This window comes from Bactrocera tryoni, chromosome 1 (assembly GCF_016617805.1).
Source record: "Bactrocera tryoni isolate S06 chromosome 1, CSIRO_BtryS06_freeze2, whole genome shotgun sequence".
Taxonomy (NCBI): Eukaryota; Metazoa; Arthropoda; class Insecta; order Diptera; family Tephritidae; genus Bactrocera; species Bactrocera tryoni.
This window is the reverse complement of record NC_052499.1, coordinates 42,900,904-42,916,993: the sequence shown is the minus strand read 5'-3', so window position 1 is coordinate 42,916,993 and position 16,090 is coordinate 42,900,904. Positions and strand designations below refer to the sequence as shown.

The following is a 16,090-nucleotide window of genomic DNA, read 5'->3' as shown; positions in this document are numbered from 1 at the left end:
CTTCTTTTCTGTTTGCAAATATTGGAAGTAGAGGGTGCAAATACCATATAATTTACGCCCACAATACCGAAAAATGATGGATTTTACGTGGGTAGATATTATGAAACATTTTTTTCGGAATATTTGGCAGTGACAGTGAAACACTGACCCAAATTCATAACTATTTATTTGCGTTATGTTAAACGTTATATATTTTAATGAGTAAATTGCGGTTGATGGGAAAGTAAATAATGGTGTTGATAATGATGGTGAAGCACTTCAAAAGCTAGCCCGAAATAAACATGATTTCCAAAAACGGCGATACAAATAACTTACTTGTAGGCTGGCAACAAGAGCTAAGCGAATACCCACGTGATCACATCTACACGTACTAATAAGCTTGCTACAAACTGGTAATAAATTTTATAGAAAATAAAGTGGTGAAGAGAAATGAGGTAGAAGAGCGCACCTGTGCTCTTGAGTGCACTAAATGGCTGCGCATGCGCAGATAATTGTCTTCAGCAGCTAAGTGTAAGAAGGTATGTAGTGCAGACTTTTGTACGAGTGTGTGTGCAGTAAAGGAAACAGCACACTGAAATGCATTACAGTTGTTTAGTGTTTAAAGCAGGTTGCGGAAGATCAACAAGTGAATAGGCAATATAAACGACTTGCAACGTAATTGTTGTTCCTTCTGTAACATTCACTTTTGCTGCATAGCAGTGCAGCGTCAATAAAACTTTTTTGGGCAGTAATTGAGTTTGGTGCACGTAAACCCTTGCCCGAAGACAGGTGTGCTTGCATAGGAGACAGCGGCTGGTGATAAACTAGATTAGTAATGGACTCACTCTCTCATGTAATTTAGTGAGAAGGAAGTTTCTCGGTATTCGACAATAGCGGCATTCATTGAAGGAAGGTTATCTAGTTACTACAATATTTGACTTATGGGGTTATATCCACTTTTTGAATATATGTACATACATATATAAGTAATCCGGTAAATAGTTTCGAAATAATGAGCGTATTTGTAGAGACGTCTCCGAGCGTTTGAAAGTAGGCGGAACCGTAACGCGGAATAGCAGCTGCTCGTCTATTGTAATGTATTACCCAAAACTTTAAATGCGTTTTTCTCGAAACGATATTTTCAACGTCGGTAAAAAATACGAAACGGCTAGACTGATGGACTTGAAATTTTCACAGGATCTTTTTATATACTTTTGTCAGGTAATGATCGAAGGAATAAAGTTTCTGATAAAAATTTCGATTTTGTAAGTCACTTTAAAGTGTAAATTTTCGTGCAAAAAAGATTTTTTTTGTTGGGAGCCGCCATTTTGTATGAAATCAAAATTTCGACTATTTCTTTGATCGTTACCTGTATTTATCTGTCCTAAAAGTAATATTTTTGGGTTTTTTATTTCAGATAATTTGGATCAGAGATATCTTCCTCACCGCCAAACACCTTTTTGTGGAGGATTTTCAGGAGAGAGCCAATATTTTTATTAATAAAATATGAATTCTTAAAAACCAAATTTTTTCGAACTTTTATGTAGAAATGGTTATCTTATATTAGTTTTCGCATTTTATTGCCTTAAAGTAATCGGTGAGAGTAATGCTCGCGGTAACTGCCACTTCATTTTAAGTATCTGCTTAATGGCAGCTATTAGCTTTAGTAGTCCAATATTGCAGTTCAGACAAAGGAGCAGATATTAGTAGAGACTATGTGTAGAACACTTTATTTGAAAAGTTAATTGGTGTTGCAGTAGAGAGTCAAGTGATGGTTCGGTTAAAAACCCGTGATCACCGGAAATTCCATCGAAACTGTGCGTGAATTCATCAAAAATCAGCCGAAATCATCATTGAAATTCATAGAAATGGAATTGAACATCGCATTTTGACCGAACATTTGGGCTTGCGAAAGGTGTGTGCACGGTCTGTTCCGCACAAGTTGACTGAAGACCAAAAATTGCTCAGAATCCAACATTCGAAGGACGATTATTTGACCAAAAATCACATTTTAGCCATTAACCACTCCGAGTATAAACAAACATTGCATTCTTTTGCAACTTAGGATTAAAACCGGGTTAATGCTTCCAGGTATACAAGACTTGTTGTTAATTAGGCCTAATGCAAGTTTTTTGCCGACTTTATTCATGCACCGTTATTAGAGAACTTACAACTTTGCCGAAATATGCGGTGATTTCATATCGGAATTTCGAAAATCTTTATATTGAATATATGGGGGCTAAGGGAAGTATTGGCCCGATTCAACTAATTTTAAACCCAAACTACTATTATCAGCAAAGGATCTGAATTTCGTTTAGACTTGTACATATATGTCACACATTGACCGAAATTTTCGGTAAAAGTCAACTGTAAGTACTGGGGTGGATATATTCGGTACCTAGGGGCTCAATCAGTTTTGGTTCGATTTGGATAATTCGCGAAAAGTTTTTACATGGGAAGTGGGCGTGGTTCTAGTCCGATTTTGGCTGTGGCACTGTGACCTAGGAATGTAAGACAAATGTTACGCACCAAATTTGGTTGAAATCAGTGAGGCGGGTGCCGAGATTTGTGCTCCTTCAAAGCTCTCTCATACTATCTCAGGGATAAAGTTTAATGCCATTCCGGTATTTAGTTATTGACATTTTGATACAAAAGGACGAATACTATCAGATTCTTCGAAAACAAAAGGAATTCTACGGGCGATGAAGATTTTGAATATCTATAGTGTCCTAACTCCATAAATGACGGCTCAAACACTACCCGTTTGCTATGCGATTGTGGCCTTCGAGTGTTGAACGGCCCTCGTACATCGTTTCTTTATTTACAACAACAATAACGCCCCTTTAAAATGTGATAAATGTGGAATATGTGGAATATGTTGCGTTGACGTTGACGTTGACAATCAAAGCATGTCGCTATGACGTTTATGTACAACACTCAGCAACAGCAACTGTGGCATATGCGAGTACAACAACAAGAGCGACGTCAGGTCAGCCGTGGCGATTATAAGTAAAACAAAGAAATAACTTCTTCAATTCAATGTTGCGTCACTTCAATACCGCGCAAGTTTTTGCTGTAACTACAAGAGTACTCGTTTTTTTTTGTACAACAAACACAAAGGTTTCATGCTCACAGTGGATCTCTGGGAAATTGGGTCAGCCATGATGCTGCCGGTTTTGGTGCCATTGTTTTGGTGATGCAGCGAATAAGAAGCAAAGCAAAAGATATTAAACACATCAAAAACAAAACAAAGTAAGCGAAGAAGAAAAATAAAGCTGCTGATGGTCTTGTAGAATAGTGAAAACACTTCCCAGTTCATTGTCATTGGCAGAGGTGGTGCCCTTCAAGAGCGTCGCAAGTAAACGCAGACACTTTAAGTGTATATTATCGATACTTATCGTATAAATATTTGTCGATTTGCATTACTTATTTATTGATATTCTTTAAATTACTTAAATATTTCGTACTGTTTTTATTGCTTTATCATTTCCTTGAATTTGTAGCATCTGGAAGGCCTCCTAATTCGTTTTGTACCGTTAATTGCTTGCTTATAAATCTGTTCTGTCTTTTACTCAGTGACCTTTTTGAAAACGTGCTGTTCTTGTTGAAATATACCTCTATTTTCCACTCACCCTTATCTATCGATGCAAATATTTCTGTTTGATGACCTGATGAATCAGAGCATATTGAAATTATGGAGGGAATACTTCTCCAGGCTGCTGAATGGTAGTGAAAACAGAACACCTGGGTATGGTAAACCCGATTCCCCAATCGATGGCGATGGAGTAGACGTTCCATTGCTCGACCATGAAGAAGTTCGAATATCAATTACATCTGAAGAACGACAAAGCGGTGGGGGCCGAGCTGTTCAAATAAGGCGACAACGCATTAATAAGGGCATGCCAATCCATAAAAAGGTAGACCCCATAAACTGCGCCAACTACCTTGGGATAAAAATCCTGAACATCGCAAATAAGGTTCTATCGGGCGTACTGTGTAAAAGATTAAAGCCTAACTAACAAACTGATTGGAGCTTTTCTGTATGACTTCAGGCCTGGAAAAAAACAACTGACCAGATTTTCACCAAGTGGCAAATCTTGGAAAATACCCGTAAAAAGAGGATGGACACACACCTGCTTTTGGCAGCATGAAAAACTCAGTCAGGATCGGCAGGGACCTCTCCGAGACGTTCGAAACCAAACAAAGTTTCAGAAAATCGACTCACTATCATGCGACTTCTTCAATCAACTCCTGGAGAACATAATTCGAGTTGCAGACCTGAGTAGCGAAGGTATAATTTTCTACAAAGTGTACAACTGCTGGCGTACGCCGAGAACATCGATATCAGTGGCCAGAGCAATCGTGACGTTACTTCTGCTTTCTGTAGGTTGGACAAAGGAGTGAAGCAAATGGGTCTGGTAATGAACGAAGGCAAGAAAAATTCCTGTCATCAAACAAACAGTCGTCGCAATCGCGACTTGGTTCCCATGTCACTGTTGACAGTCATAACGTGGAAGTCGTAGATAATTTCGTCTACCTTGGAACCAGTATTAACACCAGCAACAACGACAGCCTTGATATGATGATTTAAGGATATATTCCTTATTATCTTTAAAAAACTTGGAACATAAAAGGCATTGAATGGCACCAAAGGCATTTAGAATCGTAAAATATTTCTCACAGGGCATATTTGGTTTTGCGGTATAGTCTTGCCTGATGTTAATTCGTTGCTGGCTCGACAACGACTGAAGGATAGAGCGTAAGCGTACGTGTGAAGTTAGTTTGCACAATTGTGCTAAGAAATGCCGACCACTGGCCTAGACGAGGGCAACATCTGATAAGACGACGTTACATATTTTCGAGAGAATGGTTCCGCGGAAGATTTATGGTCCTTGGCGTGAGGGCAAGGGCGAATACCGCAGTCGCAGGAACGATAAGCTGTACGAGATATATGGCGACATTGTCATAGGTCAGCGGATCAAAAGATAGCGGCTACGCTGGCAAGGTCATGTCGTTCGAATGGAACCTCTGCTCAGAGAGTTGGGGAAGTAGAGCAACAGGAAGTCCTCCACTCCGTTGGAAATATCAGGAGGAGAAGGGCCTGTCGACTGTTGTAATCTTTAAATGGTAAAAACAGTGAAAAAGAAGAACTTCTGGCGCGCTCTTGTAAACTCAGCTATGACCGCGTAAGCGGTGTCTACGTGAATAAAGAAGAAGAAGAAGTGGATATTATCAGTACATATTACTTCTCGACTTATTTACTTTATTCCTCTGGGCTGAGGTGATAAAATAGTATACTACATACAAAAGTGTGAGGTACACTTTTTTGGTTTGGTTACTCTTGCAATTAGTTGCTAGAGAGTATTATAGTTTTGTTCACCTAACGGTTGTACATATCATCTAAAATTAAACGACATATACATTATAGGGTTATATATATATATATAAGTGAACAGGGTGACGAGAAAAGTTGAAATCCGGTTGACTGTCTGTCTGTCCGTCCGTGCAAGCTGCAACTTATATGTATAACGGTACTGTTAAAAACTATTAAAAGCGTGACAAATCAATAACTAAGTATGCCATAGGGTGAAGATTTGACGATGGGCGTGGCACCGCCCCTTTTTTGGTCCTCGGGATCCCACCAAACCAATATCGACAACATTTAGTACGTGGCATTCTTCTTACATTTTTATATCACCATATGAAGGTGGACGAAATCGGACCATAGCCACGCCACGACTTCCCAAATAACACAATTTTAAATTCCATTTGATTCGTTCAGTTTCCAGTACACAAATCAAGAAGAAAGTAATATAACGGGATAAAATTTTGCACGAATAATTTTCTTAGTGTGTGCCACCTTATGATCAAAAATTGTTTAAATCCAATAAAAACTGTTTAAGGTAGTAGTCTGGTAGCTTGGGTTCAAAAAATCGAAATTTTTTTTTGCTTAATTTGAAAATACAATGTCTTGAGAATATACTGTGAAAATTTCAAACAGAATTCGGCTGTTTTACACACTTATAGTTCTAGTCGGTACTAACGAGAATTTTTTTCACCCCTAACTTTTTATTTTACAACCCTTTCATTGCTAAAATAAAAGGACTTTTTTTCAAAGTCCGCCAATTTGTTATTTACCCTTGAAATTTAACTTCCGTAGTTCCGACCAGAATGACATGACTATAGATTAAGAGTAATCAAGAATATTTGAACTCAGATAATATCAAGAGCCAAAATCACTCGGGCCACCCACGTGCATTTTTTTGAGGTTGCAACTTCGAGTGACAATAATAATAGTAATAAAATATTAAATTTTTTCAGAAATATTTTCTTTTATATGTTCAATATGTAAATAAAAACAGTCCAAATATTCAAGATAATTCATTTTTATTTTTTTATAAAAAACCCACCTCCAAAAAGGTCATGAAAATAGGCATAAGTTACCAGACTACTACCTTAAGACCCTAGGCACCGAATAGTTAGACCACGGTATTTTTGATCGAAAATGTCGGTTAATGTGTGCTGCGTATAATTGAAATTAAGGGATAGTCCCTCTCTTATAATGATATGTCTGTATGTCAAAAATGGGTTGAATTGGACCAAAACTTTCCTTAGCCCCCATATGGTTAATATAAAGATTTTCGAAATTCGGGCTGACTTTGTACCGCGAATATAGCGGCCAATATGTGAGTTATCCCAATGAAAATAAGAGATCGTGTTTTATTCATAACAGTACACTGTTTGTGCTTAAAATAGATAAATTTGATAGAAAACTTGGTTTAGCCCCTATATAACTAATATCAGGATTTTCGAACGTCCGGCTGACTTTACTCAATATGATTGGTTTTACACCTTAAAATATTTTCCTGGCTTTGATTCTTGCAAGTTGCAAGAGTGTAAAATGTTCGGTTGCACGCGAACTTATTCCCTTCCTTACTTGTTTTTATAAAGTATTTGTAGGTTCAGTTAAATCAAAAAAAGTTATTGAAAACAGCAAACGTAGATTTCAAACTAATTGTGAAAATTGAATGGTTTTCTAAAATAATACAAGTTAAGTTAGCAAAACCACGAAATTAGTTTTGCAACAGTTTAAACTGTAAATCATTAAACTAGTTACTACATGCTTACAAATTGTTATGAAGCGTCTAGAAATGCTTTCGAATAGTAAATGTGGGCGCTCGTAATTTTGATATTTGGGTTGAAGCTTGTACTTTGAGTCTGCGAGAGTTGAGCTCATATATTTAACATATGTATGTATGTGCATATTTGGAAATGAGAGTGTATTTTTGCAACCTGTAAGCTAACCTAATTACATTTGTTCTCCTTAACTTTGAAACAGTAAAATTTAGATGGAACGATGCAGTACAGATTGGGGTTAATGTTTAACTTTTCTATTGGTCAATAGGTTTGTGAGAAAGCTGAATGTAATAGATATTCGTTTTAAATATTTAACATTTGATTTCAAAACGAACAACAGCTATACTTTATTGAAAAAAAGTGTTGCGAAAAAATTCAACATTATTTGTTTGCCGAAATTGTGGGTGGATAACAATCAAATTTGGTGTCTTATTAACTTATATTATGCTCATATACTCACTGAGTTTCAATAAGTACCTCACATGTCACTAATAATATACATATAGTACAAGCAGTAAAGTCAACTGGATGTTCGAAAATGCTGATATTAGATATATGGGGGCTAGAGTCAGATTTCATCCATTTTAGGCACAAAAATATACTATTATGACTACAACAAGCTTTTTCATTTTCATTGAGATAATTCAAATATTGGACGATATATCCAGCACAAAGTCACCCGAAAGTTCGAAAATCTTTATATTAGGCATACATATGGGAGCTATGGGAAGTAATGACCCAATTCAGCACCTTTTTGGAACAGAGGTATATTATTAATAAAGATATATTTCCACCGCATTTGAATAACATATCTCACAGTTAAAATGTTATTTTTGAAAAAAAGTCAGGCATACGATATCCAATATTGATAATTTTTATTCTCGGGATGGCTTATCTCAAAAGTATTATTTGTGCAAAATTTTGTACGGATGTACTAATATGTGCTTGATTTGTGTAGGTAGTGGAAAGGGAAAGAATCAGGTGGAATTTAAAATTGTGTTATATAGGAAGTAGGCGTAGTTGCAGTTCTATTTTCAAAATTAATCATAAAAACGTCAAGATAATGTGATGTACCGGTTTTGTTTGAAATTGAATCTAATAGATCTTTAGACAACTTATTTCACCTAAGTGTGGGCGGTGACACGCCCATCGCCAAATTTAACCCCAGTTCTTGTAAAACCTTCTTGTATTATCCTGGGTGTAAAATTTATTGTCTCTGACGCATTTGGATATTGGTTTATCGGCGGGGTTATAATTCGATTTCAATCATTTTCATACTGCCGATAAGAGTTCTTATAAGATTTGTTCTAAGCGAAATTTTAGCATTAGTGGTTTACGAGATATGTATGTATGTACATTAAGCCTATTAGAGAACGGGAGTATCAGCCTTTGGGTGTATACCCATGTGTAGAAGTTCACGCAAGTGAGGAAAGTTCTCTGACGCCATTCACTTGGAGATGACCATAAACGATTCTTTTACATATGGCTCAAGCAGCTCACGACTTCCGGTCTTAGATCAAGTATCCTTTGGGTAGCCAAAACACAGCCGTTTGAAGACGAGCTAAAGTGAGAAGGCGAAACATTCCTTCCAGGTTTGTACGCTGGGTTAGGGACCCACTATGTAAAAAAACACCCCCAATGAAAAGGACAGGACAGTGTGCTGTTGTAAACTTGGCTATAACAGCGTACTCGGACTCAATTAGCTTTAGGTGATTCAAAAAACCGTTGCGTGAACAAAATTATAATCTCTGTTGCAACATTTTGCAAGAGCTTAAAAAGGAATTCTGTCATTTTTAGAGTAAGACTTCAAAAATGTTTTTGTTTTTTTCTCAAAGAAAGAAATAATTTTTGGAAATTTTCGTTTTATTTCTGAATACAAATTTTATGTTTGCGACGACTCGATTCTGTCATTACAAACTTGACTTGGAAATTTTATTCACAATTCAAACAAGAAAAAACGTTAACTTCGGGTGCACCGAAACTAATATACCCTTCACAGGTGCATTTCTTTTAGTAACTATGTGTTCAGTTTGTATGGAAGCTATATGCTATAGTCAACCGATCTGATCAATTTCTTCGGAGATTACATTGTTGCTTTAGGAAATAATATATACCAAATTTCGTGAATATATCTTGTCAAATGGTGAAAGTTGTCCATACAAGAACTTGATACCATCGTTCAGTTTGTATGGCAGCTATATGCAATAGTAAGCTGATCTGAACAATTTATTCGGAGATTACATTGTTGCTTTAGGAAATATTCTATACGAAATTTCGGGAATGTATCTTGTCAAATGCAAAAGTTTACCCTACAAGAACGTTTTTCCGATCGTTCAGTTTCTATGGCAGCTATATGCTATAGTTAACCGATCTAGACAATTTCTTCGGAGATTATGTTATTACCTTGAGCAGTAATCCATGTCAAATTTCGTGAAGATACCACGACAAATGCGAAAGTTTTCCATATAAGAACTTGATGCCGATCGTTCACTTTGTATGGCAGCTGTATGTTATAGTGGTCCGATATCGGGAGTTCCGTCAAATGAGAAGCTTCTTGAAAAGAAAAAAATACACAGGCGGACAGACGAATAGACAGACAGACGGACATGGCTAAATCGACTCAGCTCAACATACTGATCATTTATAAATATACTTTATGGGATCTCCTACGCTTCCTTCTGGGTGTTACAAACTTCGTGACAAATTTAATGTACCCTGTTCAGGGTATAATAAGAGAATATTGGCACAATACCCATACTTTTCTACCTTTTTGACTTACACACGTAATTAATAATTTTTTGTTTCATAAGCTCTTTCGATAGCAATTTGTTTTTTAATTTTTGAGGCTTTTTAAAATGTTGAAATATTAAAATTGCCACGAAAATTGTAACCCAGAAGGCAGCGTTGGATTTTCACAATAAGCTGAGTCGATTTAGCCATAACCGTTAGTCTCTCCATTTGTTTCAATATACATATACAAACGATGTTTTTGTTTTTAAAATATAGATCGGAAAATTTTTAACTTTGAAATTTCCGTCATTTTCTGAAGCCAGCTTGTCATATTTCTATGGAAAAGAAAACTTAGCGTAAGTGCGTAAGTTTGAGTGTTTAAGGGGAGCCTGCTTCAAAATATCGATTTTTTAAAGATTTTTTTTTTAGGATTGACAGAAATAACTGATTAAATTAATGATTATTTTGCCTTTGGGAAGCATTTTTTTTGCCAAAAAATTTTTATTTTATTTTGTTTAAAAATATGTTCAATCTTGACTTTTCTAAGTTTTTTTAGTTTAAATAAAAGATAATTTAATGCCGAAGATAATAAACTTTCCCCAAAATCCATACGACGTTGAGCTTTTCTTCTATTCAGGTCGCCAATTAAGAAAAATCGTAGAACTGAAAAACCGAGAAATCGCGCGTCAAAGTTTTCGCTTTCTGCCCAAGCGCTCATATATCTGCTAGACGCTCGGTTATTATTTCCCCTCTAGCTTCGAAAATATTTCGAATTCCTATCTATAACTTAGGGGACATATTCTTAGATAATTTTAAAGAGATTAATGCCAAAAAAATCGATTTTTTGAAGTTTCTAAAGCAGGCTACCCCCTTAACGAAAAATCTCAACGCAAGGGCGGTCAATAATTAATTGATGCAGTATTCTATATTCCATTAATCAATAATACAAATTTGATTGTTATTGCTTACGGAATTTTAATTTTACGAATGGAGCCGAATTTTAATTAGGCAGTATAATTTCGGTTATCATCACAAATGTAAAACGGTTGTGTAAACTGACGTTGAGCAATATCAGAAGTTCCGTTAGGATCTCAAAGGGCCTCTCCGAGCCGTCCGATACCAAACGATGTTTCAGAAAATGCGACTTGGAGAAAATAATTCGAGCTGTAGATCTGAATAGAGAAGATCTATAAAAGCTTACAGCTGCTGGCGTACGCAGATGATATTGATATCATTGGTCTCAACAATCGCGTCGATAGTTCAGCTTTCTCCAGGCTGGATAAGAACGCGAAGCAAATTGGTCTGGTAGTGTACGAGGGCAAGATAAAATATCTCCTGTCATCAAACCAACAGTCGGCCAAACTCTATAAGTCACTCATCATCCCGATCCTGCTATGTCGTGCAGAGACATGGACGATGACAACATCGGCGTTTCGAGTTTTTGAGAGAAAGGTTCTGCGGGAGATTTATGGTCCTTTGCACATTAGCAACGGCGAGTACCGCAGATGATGGAATGATAAGATTTTCGATATATATGACGACATTTGACATAGTTCAGTCGTAGAACTTGGCTACACTTGCAATCTCCAATTGGCAACAAACAGCGAAAAGTAAGAACGACTAGAGCACTGTTGTAAACTCGGCTATAATCGCGTAAGCGGCGTCTGCGCCAGTAAAGAAGAAGAATATTTTCGGTACATTAATTAGTTTCTTAGATTCCAATAGCCAAGACAGAAAAAGTTGGCCCAAGTTGGAGCGTGTGAAGCCTCTCTGTTTAACGTTTTAAATACTACGAGTTTACTTTCAGTTGTGGACCAAATTTTAAGATCTCAGAATGAAGTAAAAAATAAAGTAAGCATTAATTTACTTATGAATGAATAGCATTAAATAATTCGACATTGCTTAGTCATAGCTATGCACTCACACATAGAAATCTATCTGTGTATATTCATACATGACTTTCTGTTTCAATTCAAGTGGCAATTGCCCGCGATAAAGTTGTAGCCCAAACCACGAACAACATTAGCAGCAACAACAACAGGCACATACACACGAGCACATGTGTTTGTGCCTCTTGTGTGCAACTTAACATTGGCTCAATATGAAAATAGCTCCAGTTAACTTGTTGTCCAGCAGTTTACCGCGGCTGTTGTTGTTGTAAATCTTCATGCATCTCTTGCTGGAAGCACCGCACTCGAGCGAAGGTTTTTTGACACTCAACAAATCAACACGAATAACAAATTTTTTCCACGCTTCTCGGCTTTGCAGCCAAAAACGAAGCTAAATGCATGTATGTGTATGTTTGTATGCATGAAATAATAAATAGGTGAATTCCTTAAATATGTCTTTGCTGCTTTGTTGCCCTTTTAATGACACACGCGCAATATTTTCTATATTTATGTACATATACATACATATAAGCGTATATGTGCGTATCCTCGTTAATTATAATAATTATTGTTGTTATTTGTGCTACTTGCGCACTGTTGTTGTTGTTAATTGCTGCTGCGTCCACAAAAATCAGCCTTCATGCGCACAAGTCAAAGGTTCGCTCTCTTTGTTGGCTCTTTCAAGTTGCTCTTCATTTTGTTCGGCTGTGCTTGCGTTGTTGTTGCCATGCATTGCTTGTTGTCCGATCGCTTTTGCGCTTTGCTATATCGCCAAAGTTCAATTACAAATTTTAATGGCATTTTAGTTAAGGCAAAAGTTCGAAATTTCGGTTACTTTTGGGTTTTTTTCGATTTTTTTTGCCTTTTGGGTTTTGTATTTCTTCTGCAGTTGTTGGCATTTGTTGTTGTTCCTTCTGCAGTTGCCTTGTATGAGTTTCAAGTGTTAATGGTCGAACGTCAATTGTTGCAATGCGCATCAGTTTTTTGGAATCATATAAATTACAGTTGTGGCCGTTGGTTTGGCATCAGTTCGTGACTTGCTCTTCCCTACAAAGCTTCCTTTACCGCTATAGAGTGCACACTTCCGGTGGATAAAGAGGCAGTGTCATACAGTTTGGAATACTTTGAACATTTTCTTTAAAGGATTTGCAGCCTTTAATTTGTTTGTGTTTTTGTTTATTGTGCATAATGCGTGTATTTGTGTTAGTGAGCTGCTTGATTGCGGGCGCTTTGGCGCGTCCTGAGGCGCCGCTTGTAGGTTACACCTACAATGGATTACTGCAAAGTTAGTGTTGACCAAAAAAATTAAAATATACAACCGAATATTTGAAAATATATAATATTTTTGAGCTGCAAAAATTAAATATACGAAACGAAACTTGGAAAAATAGAATTTCCCTTGTATAGTGAATCAAATAAATCCAATTCAAGATTATGCTTCAAATAAGTCGATTAAAAAAGTAAAACGATAACACTACTCAAATCTGCAAAATATAGATTAGTTTTAAAAATTGTTTCGAAAACAGAGTTGCCATATCGAAAAATAAATTTCAAAAATTTTATTGGTTAATTGGCTTTTTATGAAAATACATAAGATTGAATTTGGTGATATATATAAATTAAAAAAAATAAAATCTGAGGCAAAAGTAATGTCTGAAGTCAAAATAAATTTCTTAAATATTATTATTTTTTATAATATAAAAAGTCTAGCCCATAAATTGTGTAAAATATTTATTTAAGAATTAGAAAAATTGAAATCTGTAAAAATCTGAAATGAATTTTTAAGAGATTGGAAATTATTAATTTTTTAACTAAAAATTTTTATTTAATAAAAAGTAAACAAATATAATTTTAATACTTTTGAATAGGTACTGATTTTTAAAATAATCGGTTTTAAAATTAAACATTTTGAAAAAGGTTTTTTATATACTTTTTTAATATTTTTAAATGTAAAGAGATTAAAAAATAATTGTTTAACAAACAAGAGAACATTTGTTTTCCAAAATAAAAACTGATTTAATAATATTTTATGCAATATCTCACCTTTTCAAGAAAAAGTTCATTAGGTAACTGCACAAAACAAAAAAAAAACCGTTAGAAATTTTGAATTTATTAAAAAAATCACTCCCAATCTTAGAGCCGCTAATCACCGACACACTCTTTGTTGCACTTCCAGATCCCGCCTCACTGCACCAGCAGCTGCCCTCCGAGCATGCCTTTGGCAACTTTGCCGCACCACCACCGACCACTTATGGCACACCGCTCGCCGGTGAGCCCGCATTGAACAACATTGAGCAGCCAGCCGAAGCAGCCGGACCCGAAGACGTCAATCAGCAGCAGTACCAGGCGGTTCAACCACTACCACTCGATCAGCAAGACTCCTACAATGCCGCCTACCAACAGTCGAGCATAGCACAAGAGGGCGGTTACCCTTACGCACCGCAGCCGACCACTGTGCACAAGCATGTGTACGTGCACGTGCCTCCCAAAGATTTCGAGGATGAGGATGTGATCGAGACACGCGTGCGTCATGCCCCAGCCGCCAAGCAAAAGCACTACAAAATCGTTTTCATTAAGGCGCCAGCACCACCATCCATTCGTCCACCAGTTGTGCCACCACCACCACAAAACGAAGAGAAGACACTCATCTATGTGTTACACAAGAAACCCGAAGCCACCAAGGATATTGTTATACCTACAGCGGCACCAACCAAACCCTCCAAACCGGAAGTCTACTTCATCAAGTACAAGACCAAGAAAGAGGAAGCTCCCGTCTATGGACCACCACCACAACAGCAAAATGATAACCACAATGACAATGGCAATGGCAACAACAACTTTATCGCTGCCGATATGGATCCTCGTCATGCTGATTTGCCTGCCGCCGAGTATGGCGCTCCTGCAGCTGATGAGTTCGCTGCTGATCTCACTGCGCCACTCACTACCATTCAGCCTGCCTTGGAGTCGGAGCAGCCGCAATCGCACGACCAACAGCCACAGTTCGTAAACGATTTGCCCGCCGATGCCTTTGACTTGCCAACTGCATTGCCCTTTGCCGCCGGCGAGCAGCCACAGCCCACCGTCCAGTCGCCCAGCAATCAATACTTGGCTCCGGAACCCATGGCACCCATCGTGGTGGAAGAGCCCACTCACTTGCCATCGTCCAGCTATGGACCACCCAGCAACCGCTTCTTTCTGAAGAAGAAGTAAACGGTGTTGGTTGTTAAACAGTAAGCAGGAGCATCGGAGCGCTCCAAAAACTAGTAAAATTCCATAAACATATTTAGTATAATAGTCATCGAAAGCGAGAATGGAGGAAAGAAGAACTCTGTTCATCAGTTGGCCATTTAAACACACACTCATACGCGTCAACACATAGCACATGTTAAAATTTAAATGCACTCAACATACCTATACATACGCAAAACATACATACATACAAACGCGTTAAATAATTTTGTTTGATTTTGTTTTATGTTTTTTAATTAATTTTAATGTTTATGAAGTTTTAGTAAATAATAAACGAATTTGTTATATAAATGAGACCGGCTGTGTTCACGCTTACGAAATGCTACAAAAGTAGCACAAAGTGAAAGGTGGTATTGTGTGGGAGGTTCAACTCAAAAGAAACGGAGAAATATCATCACTTTCAAAAAGCTTTTGGTCTCATTGTATCGGCTCTTGGCGACTGCATTTCAGCGTTAAGCGATTATTTTAGATGAACTACACATAGCAATAATAGTTGGCAATTACATACTTTAGAGGGCGCTTTATCCACAAAGTGTATGAAGAAGGTCAGCCCAGACCTTCGTCAGCCCAGACCTTAGTGAACCGAACTTTAAACTTCTTCATCAGGAGTTTTTCCAATTCTTTCACAACTAGTATATAACGAAATATTAATTTTTCTCCTTTGTTCTTCGGAGAACACATAAGATTTCTTCATTTTTGATTGATTTTTGGTTTTTCTTACTGTGATCAAATTGAAATTTTTAATTTATACATCGCGTGTTTTTCGAATTGGTAAATTTTTTTCATTAAGTTGGTAGTACTGTTAGTATTGATGTCATTAGTTTAGCTTGGTCTTTGCCTCTGCTTAGTTTCACGTCAAAATATACATTGGAATTCGAGATATGCGTCGTTTTGTGAGGCTCTAAAAGTGAATTCAGCGTTTTTACTATGTCTAAATTTATGGAACAAAGAAGTGTGATAATTCACCATCTCATACTGCATTTGTTATTTGTGATCATTTCGCCACATTTTCAACCAATATCCGTATTGTGTCGCAACCACCGCATTCGCCTGATTTGCCTTCATGTAACTTATGGCTGTTCAGCAAATTAACATGACCACTCCGC

General features: G+C 37.0%; 1 protein-coding gene across 1 annotated transcript; it reads left to right on the top strand.

Annotated features, from left to right (window-relative positions):
• The first annotated feature begins 12,923 nt into the window (after positions 1 to 12,923).
• LOC120766926 (extensin-like) lies at positions 12,924 to 14,945 on the top strand. Its single transcript, XM_040092674.1, has 2 exons — positions 12,924 to 13,020; positions 13,912 to 14,945. The coding sequence occupies exons 1-2, from the start codon at positions 12,924 to 12,926 to the stop codon at positions 14,943 to 14,945; spliced, it is 1,131 nt and encodes a 376-aa protein (XP_039948608.1).
• Positions 14,946 to 16,090: the final 1,145 nt, after the last annotated feature.

Coding starts and splice junctions, on each gene's coding strand:
- LOC120766926 (XM_040092674.1), top strand. CDS start 12,924: ATGCGTGTATTTGTGTTAGTGAGCTGCTTGATTGCGGGCGCTTTGGCG. Junction 13,021..13,911: donor CTACAATGGATTACTGCAAA/GTTAGTGTTGAC, acceptor TTGCACTTCCAG/ATCCCGCCTCACTGCACCAG.